This window comes from Scardinius erythrophthalmus, assembly GCF_964197995.2.
Source record: "Scardinius erythrophthalmus genome assembly, contig: HAP1_SCAFFOLD_269, whole genome shotgun sequence".
In the NCBI taxonomy this organism is placed as follows: Eukaryota; Metazoa; Chordata; class Actinopteri; order Cypriniformes; family Leuciscidae; genus Scardinius; species Scardinius erythrophthalmus.
Genome location: NW_028296342.1, coordinates 59,543 through 69,039, shown reverse-complemented (window position 1 = coordinate 69,039; position 9,497 = coordinate 59,543). Strand labels below are relative to the sequence as shown.

At 35.2% G+C, this 9,497-nt stretch overlaps 1 protein-coding gene across 1 annotated transcript; it reads right to left on the bottom strand.

The window, feature by feature from the left end:
- Positions 1-2,532: 2,532 nt before the first annotated feature.
- Positions 2,533-8,183, bottom strand: LOC308686425 (uncharacterized protein; the record flags this gene model as incomplete). The annotated part of the gene is made up of 16 exons (XM_081394855.1): positions 2,533-3,623; positions 3,711-3,878; positions 4,104-4,280; positions 4,415-4,519; positions 4,602-4,716; positions 5,038-5,129; positions 5,217-5,334; positions 5,426-5,782; positions 6,305-6,398; positions 6,476-6,654; positions 6,981-7,214; positions 7,307-7,407; positions 7,495-7,566; positions 7,666-7,902; positions 8,072-8,134; positions 8,180-8,183. 16 exons carry the CDS (start codon positions 8,181-8,183, stop codon positions 3,391-3,393), a joined length of 2,349 nt encoding a protein of 782 aa, XP_081250981.1. The 3' UTR covers positions 2,533-3,390.
- Positions 8,184-9,497: the final 1,314 nt, after the last annotated feature.

Here is a 9,497-nt window from a genome sequence, read left to right as displayed (position 1 = left end):
TTAAATCTGGGTTTTCACTGCCTTTGAGGTTTCATTGGAATCCACAGGACCTGTTGAGGTCTTAAAGGGATACTCCACTTTAAAATGAAAATTCTGTCATCATTTACTCACCCTCAAGTTGTTTCAAACCTGTATGAATTTCTTTCTTCTGCTGAACAGAAAGGAAGATATTTAGAAGAGCATCAGTAACCAGACAGTTTCTGGTCTCATTGACTTCCATAGTAGGAAAAAATATATACTATGGAAGTCAATGAGACCAGAAACTGTCTTGTTACTGATGCTCTTCTAAATATCTTCCTTTCTGTTCAGCAGAAGAAAGAAATTCATACAGGTTTGAAACAACTTGAGGGTGAGTAAATGATGACAGAATTTTCATTTTAAAGTGGAATATCCCTTTAAAGCCATATTAAAATCAATTTTTGTTACAAAGTATGTTTTGCTGTTATTATTACGTCAGTAATACATTAAATTAACAATGGGGTGTAGCAATGTTGAGAGAAATTACTAATTTACAGAGATCCTAACCCTAACCCTAACCCTAAGCGTGACTGATTACACACTTCTATGAACTACAAATAGCAGCACCCTGTTTTCCTGTTCCATCTACGACTTAGGCGTATGGGTAATGTAGTTTAAAAGTTTAGTAATTAAATTAAATAAGTAGTATCTTTAATGAACAAAGGCATGTTTAAATATGTTCATTGTGCAAACCTCAATTACATATTTTAGAGGCAGGCCGGAATTTGTTATTTTACTGTGAGCACTTTTTAAAACGCCTTTATACCACCTTTCCATGTCTGAAAACTTTGACCAAATTTATTTAGTAAACATAGCATACATAGTTAGACTTGATTTACAGTCATTTGAAATATGCCCTTTTTTTGCTCTTTCGGGGAGCGTTATGGGCCCCTGGGGTGTAAGGACAGTAAAACATGTGCATAAACATACACACATATTATCTTACATACATACATGCATAAATGCAGCCTTAATCATGGACAACGAACTGTGCTGAATCACATTTATATTGAATACTGTATTTTCTCTTTCCACCCTTTTCTATGCTTACATCAGGCTTGTATTAGTTGTTGATGGTGTTAGATTTTGGTGTATTTGGCCGAGCAGTGGTTTGGGTGGCTCACCAATGTATTCGATTTCTCCAGTACATAAAATATGTTTGACCAGTAAGCTTGACCAGAGTTCTTGTGGGGCAGAAGAATTTATTGAAGGTTTGTAGTAGCAGTCCTTTAGCAGTGATGTTAGCATGTCGCCCTTCAACAATCTTAACCCAAAGTTCTGTGTGTAAGACAGAAGTTTATACATGAAGATAAAAGGGCTACAAACAAAAGAAAACTGTTAGGACCTCCCACAGGAGATCGATCTACACTGCAATGTACCTGAGCAATGTTTCACACCTATCAGATTCTATGGGCCACTTGGTTCACACCTTTACAGACACTGTTTTCAGTTGATTAAATCTAAGTCACAATGTAGATGAATCTGATGACTGAAAATACAAAATCTTTCAATGGGTATAATGGGACTATCTGATGAAATACAGAAATATTTCACAAAAATTTTGTAAAAATAATAATACTAGTCTATAGACTAGCCAACAAATTATTATACAATTCATAGTTATAGCAGAAGGACGAATGAAATAAGCTTCTCCATTTATTTCTCAAGCAATGTCTCAAGCACTACTTTGCATCAGTAATCTTGCTTATATGCACTTTTCAGCCATTTGCCACTGTAACACATCACTAAGTATGAGCAATGATAATATTTTGGGGGTTTGTCCCAAATGTCATTGATCTGACTAAAAAAAAGATGGTCTCAGTAAGAGTCATGGTAAGGATTTGTTTGTAGTTTTTTTTATTAAATCAATAAAAAATTGGGGGGGAAAAAGAGCTCAGACAATCAATCCACATTTATTTATGTAACACATGTCGGCCAAAGTGCTTTACATACCAGGACACATTCATACAATCTAGAATTATAAAACCAAATATAAGACAAATTAAAAAAAATCACAAAATTAATTGCAGTCAAATGTAATTTGTGTGTGAATATCCCAGTTTGTTTTGAGTATTGTATATATGTTTTGGAATACATTTTATTTCATTTGGACAAGTAAAATAAGTGCCTTGAATAACTATTAAGTGTCAAAATATGCACACTGAATGTAAACTCCATTACAGAATCTTAGACAGCTCCATTGATCTTACAGTTTTTCTCGATTGTTTACACACATTTTCTGAAAGCATGCCTCATATTCTCAGAACTCTACACACAAATCCAAAAACACACACACAATGGGCAAAACCCCTCAATTCTCCTGCAAAATGAAACTTTACATTCAAAACAATGTTATTTCTTCTCAAAATGGTATTTTGTTTTCAAATGACACACACAAACCATCATATGAATAGACATTTATAAGAACCAGTTGAACACTGATGTGCTCAATGTAAAACACTATGATGAATGGAAAACACTTCTCCATTCATCATAATGACTTAGGCCTTTTTTGTTCAGTGTTACACTTACTACAGACAGTACATACATAAGTGTGTTGTAAAATATTTGAGAATATTGTTTTTATACTCAGAACACACAAATACACGGTAACAAATATATTTTATTTTTTCCACAAAAACAATGTACACAGTGTACATCCCCAACCAACACGAAGTTGTACATACAGTGGACTACATGGTCTACAAAACAACGGAAGAATTTACTGTATACAGTTACAGTAAAAAAATTTAAAAAATCCAAAGTTGGCATCCATTGCTCCATTGAAGAGCTCACCTGTTGCCCATTTATGCTAAAGCTCTGATTGCTAATTGTAAAACTGTGTGACGGGTGTTTGCCCATGTGATGAGTCAGTGTGCATATTTGAATGGCAGTGTGTTCCTTGTAAAAACAAGAGATTTTCTGCATGAAAATTGTGCCAAAAGCAGAGAATTGTGTGTAGTGTTTTGAAAAAAGTGTGTTTTAGAAGTGCAATTTGAGTGTAAAGCAGGAACTGAGCTTGTAGTTCAGCAGAATTGGTTCAGGGGGTTGGCGAATGAGTTACATGTTGTGGTCATTGTGTCTCAAGTACCAGAAAATGTGTGTAAACAATCGAGAAAAACTGTAATCATCAAAGTAGTTTTTTTAGATGTAATATTAGCCGTATGGAATTTATAAGGTAATTGTTCAAAGACACCCCGGTCTGTTCCCAGACAAATCGTGATAGTGCCTTATTAAAGGTGGGGTATGTGATTCTCTTTTTTGGCCATTTTTTCAAAATCACTTGAAATCCTATTCCTAACCCACTTACAGCCACTGAGTTAGAAGCACTGAAATGAAAATTTTTGATTTTGCAAATCACATACCCCACCTTTAAGGAAAATCCTGTTCATCATCTGAGCTGTTGTCGCTTTCTGAGAGCCCTTCCTCTTGCAAGTCATCTTCCTGGTCAAGCTTCTCTTCTTCAGACATCAAATCTTGTTGGCTGAAAATTTTTACATAGCCTGCCTTTACCAACTGCATTAAATGCCTAAGTTCATAATGTTTCTTTCGAACAATGCAGAGGAGACCTTTGCATGCAGTGTCAGACAGTGTTGGAAAAAGAGCTGAAAAACAAAAGGATACATTAAGAAAAAATACAATGCTATATACTGTATACACAAGCGCAAATAAATGTTTAAAGACTTTCTTACATTTTGAACTTATCTCATTAATCAGTGCTTCAAATTTGGACATCTTTTGTGTCAGGACTGTCCAGTGCTGTTTCATCTCCTTACAAATTAGACCTCTCTCTTCCTGAAGGCGTCTCACTGCCATCACCTTGTCAAACACCTTCCTCTTGGTGAGAAATGGAGCCAATTCTGAAATAAGGTTAACAAAAGAGTCATTATATACAATGCCTGCTCATAAAAACAATGACATAGACTTGTCTTACAGAATAGTGCTATTCAATTTTGTTCCTGGTCAAGGTCTTCAAGATTGCTTGATTATTGCAGGCAGATGTGTTTGATTAGGGTTGGAACTGAACTCTGCTGGTTGTGGCTCTCTGGGAACATAACTGAATTGCCCTGTTATATAGAACATACCAGTACTGCAAGGGATTTGCCAAGGCCAAGCAACAGTCTCAGCTGTAAAAAAGTTTTCGACTGAGCCAAGCTGCTGGGATGGATCCGCTATGCTGTTGTATTCTTCCACTGCAGCAGCTAGCTTCTTCTTTTCCTCACTCCTTCTGAGTCGCAAAGAATGGCGTCGCTTGTTGCTATCTGAATTAAATAAAAAATAAAAAAACATTACAGCACTTTTTTAGCTACAAAGAAATAAATGCATATACAATGTGATATCCAATGACATAATAGTTAAAAAATAACATGGTAAATTCCCAATGTTTGTGTTTCACCTGTTTGACTGTACAGACGCTGTGTACGCCTTTTGATGCTGACTGTTAGTGCCTCTATTTCTTCTTGCAACCTTCTCGTATCACCACTCCCGTGTCGGTCATTTTCTACACAAGAAATTGCATAAAAGCAGCTTAATGTGTTACCTGCCAATAATAAGAATAATAACAAAGCAAATCAAAACAATACCTTCTGCCCATTGCTGTACATCTGAAACCCACTGATGAACAGTATCATCTTGAAGTGTTAGCTCTGTCTTCAATGCCTCCAAGGTGTGTTGCTGCACTTGAAGAGCCTTCTGAGTCTACAAAATACAAAGTCAACTTGAAAAAGTCCTGCATTTCATTTACAGGTGCAGTAAACAATTTCTATGAAACACTGGATATTTAAAATAAACTCAAACAAACACACCCCTCCCTTGATTGCTCTTTTTCCAGTGATATTCCCTTCTTTTGTAATGTTTCCCTCCCTCTTTTTCTCACTCTCTTCTCCCCTATCATGAGTAGACACGGCCCCTACTACTGATTGACTTTGATTTACTTTTTACACCTTTAATTAAGATAGGAATAAATGAGTAAAACCTAAAAATCCCAACTGCAATATGTGACTGAGAAGAAAGTTATACCTTTGTATATCTGTTAACTAGAGCTTGTCCCAAATTGAGAACCTTACGCTTATTCCAGGACATGGCTTGCGTTGTAATCATGTCTGTTCTGCCTATAACATAAATATAAGAAAAAATGTAATGAGAGGTACGTATATAACAAAAGTCATTCTATATTATTCATACTTAATTCAACAAACCTGATTTTGACATGTATTTGCTTGTAACAGCAATTCTAGATAGGAAGCTGTTCACCTGCTCCACTTCCTCACCAATAGTTGACCCAGCTCCTTCCTGGTAGGCCCCACTGTACTTGACCTAACAAGTTTTTAAATCCGACAAAATCAACACATTTAAAATTTGTGCATTTCTTCTTATTATTACATGTTTAAAACGCATGGCAATATACCTCACATTTCCAAGAGTGTGCTTTGGCATGCATCACAGACAGAAAAGGATGCATGTCCAGTAAAGACTGCAGCTCAGGGCACTGTTTAGACACACGTTGGAGATATGGGAAGTATTTGCAGGCTACATCTGAACAGAAAAATGTAATGCTCCCTTGTGACATATCTGCAAGTTTTTTCTGAAGAAAGAGTGGGTACGCAAAAATTTCCCCTCGGAACATGTTTAAGGCCATAAGGAGAATGCCATGGCGACAGACAGCAATCTCTAATCCCTCCTCATCCAGTTTGCTGCTTGATTTCTTGGCCAATTCTTTTGCTGCTGTCCATTGTGATGCACCACACAGTCCTCTTCCCGACACCTAGATCATATAAATTATAAACATTTTAAAAAAGCTTAAAAGAGATGCTAAATAGACCACTCTAAATGTGACAGGACTTTACACATGATCAACAAAAAAGATTCAATATTTACAGAACATTCACATTAGCTTTTGTAAGATGAGTTTACAGATTTCTCAAAAATGATTAATGCTTTGAACAAACAAATCCATCTCACCATGTATTGTACATATTGACTGAGTTAACTGTTATATTATGGCCTTTAAAAAACTACACATTGACTGCTTCAATCCAAGCTAATTTTAAAACAATGAACACAAATATCTGAAGTAGTCATAATGTAAAAATGCACATAGCAATGTTGTCAGAGGGCATCATATTTTATCTTCTGGATCTGTTTAATTATTTTCTAAGCAATACATTTAGTTTAAGGAATGTGTAAAATTGTTTGTGAAAAGCTGTAAAAGAAATTATCTAGTAATATCTGCCAACATAAATAAAAATGCTTACGTGATCATGCTAACATAAATAAAAATACTTACGTGATCATTGTTGTTGCGGACAAAGTCCACAAAGTCAGACACCTCCACATCACTTTGTATAAAAATATGGTCAAATAATCCTCTTTTCTCTGTGCTATCGAGAAACACATCAAGAACGTATATTAACACATCATTCAAAATTAAGAAAATCACTTTATTTAAAAAAAGTACCTTGCTGTGTTTTTAAACCGATAGTGTTTGCGATTTCCGTCAACACATACAGCTAGCATGTCTGGAGTGCATGCTGGACAAGTGAAAAACTCCTCCTGGCACATCTTTTCCACTGCATATCTTGCTGCAACCCATTCATTAAAACTGCAGCTAAAGACATTGGCTGATATTTTTCCACTCTGCAAAATTAAGCACATGTAATACTGGTGTTTTACTGGGTAGAACATGTTTGATTATATGTAGCATTGAAAGCACTCATATTCTTTTAAATTAATCTCCAAAAGGTTAAAAGGATAATCATAAAGGATAGTTTAACTTTAACATCAGTTAAGGCTAGTGTACATAGCTGAATTAAGAATCATATTGTATATAATTTTCACTATATTCAATATCTTAGTTGTTAAATCTATACATGAAAAGGTTTCTACTACTTTCAAAGAAAATAGTAATTTTACTTGCCAGTGGTTAATGATAAATCAAATTTAAAAACAAATAAAATACTTACTCTACCAAAGAGAATTGTTTTCTCATCAAGCATTTTAACAAATGCTTGAAAAGACATCCCTGGTGATGCCATTTTCATCTCTTGAAATGAGACGAGCACATCTGTTGTGAACAGCATACTTGCAGGGATGTTGCCAGGCCAGTAACCACTCCTCTGAAGTTCTGACAAAGACGTCTCTCGTGAATGTCCACACGAAGCACAGGACAAGTGAGGCATGCTAAGGTTGTAACGGCCTACAGGAGTAATACAAGCTACATATAATTATTAGACAATAAGGAAATGGTAATAAATATTAGAAAAAATGTGATGCAAAAATCTTCCTTTCCATTCATAGTGATGAGGGTCATGGGCCTGCCTGAAGAAACAAGGACTGTCCCATTACTGCAATCACAAATATGGGCAGGTATTTCTACAGGCAGCAGTCGAACTGTGCAAAAAATAAGATATATTTAAAAACATCATATATTAAGAGCACAATAAAACAACAATACAACTAAGCATAACATTATCTTACCAAGATGTTTAACAGAAATTTGACCAGCTTCCTGGCAGAATCCTGTGGATGGAGGTAAGGGTTGTACAAAACCTGAGACAAGAGAATCCCGATTATGGAGAACAAAGAAGCTACCATGTCTTCTCTCATCACAATCGGCACAGAGGAAAGGGTAAGGGAGACAGTCCCTACAGCGCACAATAGCTGCATTTGATCTACACTGTTGGCAGGATGAGGAACTTGCATCCTCTCCTTTCAAAATGTTCTCCACAAGTGAAGATCTAGCTTCTTTCCATCTCTCCTCCCTCATTTCAGTTCTAATGGTCCAGTCATTGGATGCAGACCGAGGTTGATGATCTTGCATTGGCATAACATTATCATCAACTTCCTTAGTGTCCAACAGCCTCTTTAGCTCTTCAAGAATGGTATCTAAGTCAAATTAATAAACATATATTTAAAAAACAAAATCAAGATTTACATCTAAAAGTATATAACTGTGTATGCACTTAAAAGTCTAATGATGGAATTATTCACATCTATATAAAAAAGTTAATTTTTAAATATGAAACACTAATCAATATTTTGCTTCAGTGTATACCAGCTGTCTCAGAGGCATTTGCAGGGCCACCCGTCAAGTCATCTTCTACAACAAGTGGACCTGCTAAAAAAAAAAAAAAGTGAGAAAGAAATAAACATAAAGAGATACTCATACACTCAACATAATTTTGATGTAGCTAAACATTACCAGAAAGGTTGTTGTGGTGGAACAAAATTCCATCATTAAAAGTCTAAGGATGGAATTATTCACATCTATATAAAAAAGTTAATTTTTAAATATCAAACACTAATCAATATTTTGCTTCAGTGTATACCAGCTGTCTCAGAGGTATTTGCAGGGCCACCCGTCAAGTCATCTTCTACAACAAGTGGACCTGCTAAAAAGAAATGTGAGAAAGAAATAAACAAAAAGAGATACACATACACTCAACATAATTTTGATGTAGCTAAACATTACCAGAAAGGTTGTTGTGGTCACTTCCTAGTCCTATTTACAAAACAGAAGCACAATTTCACATAATGTATATATATATACAATTGCTTCTTAATATATACAGTATATATGGAGCATGGATTCTGGACTCACATATGGAGAATTATACATATATATCATTTTTATGAGCATATACAGTGAGTACCTTATACTTACGTTCTACAGTTGCCCTTCTGGCTCTTGGATATTTGTAAATAATTTCACCTTGGCTGTCCCTCTTTCTCCATTGAACAGTAGGGGGTGGGGGTAGAGGCTGCACATTGCTTTTGGACAGTCTTTCCTAAGAGCATAACAAAAGACTAGCCAAAAATTCAAGAAATATAATATCACTTAATGTCTTGTTAGGGTTAATAAATGCATACTATTGACCAATAAAGTAACAGTCATTGTGAAATTAATATTGTGACTTAATATAAAATCAACAGGACAATTTTAAGAAAATATACTAAACTCAATGCTTGTACAATAACTTTATTTTACCTCTCGAGCTTGTAAGTTTTCAAGGAGCTCATCAGTATTTCTCAACTCTTCTTCTAACTCAAAGTCCATCATGTGATTGTATATAGACACTCGACAGATAGAGAGATATTGATACACAGATCAAAACAGAGATAGACAGATAGATCAGACACACAAACAGACAGACAGACAGATAGACAGATAGACAGATAAGCTCTTAAAAGAGCTGTTGGGTTCGTTATATAGCTGATAGATAGATCGATAGATAGATAGATAGATAGATAGATAAGCTCTTAAAAGTGCTGTTGGGTTCGTTATATAGCTGATAGATAGATAGATAGATAGATAGATAGATAGATAGATAGATAGATAGATAGATAGATAGATAGATAGATAGATAGATAGATAGATAGATAGATAAGCTCTTAAAAGTGCTGTTGGGTTCGTTATATAGCTGATAGATAGATAGATAGATAGATAGATAGATAGATAGATAGATAGATAGATAGATAGA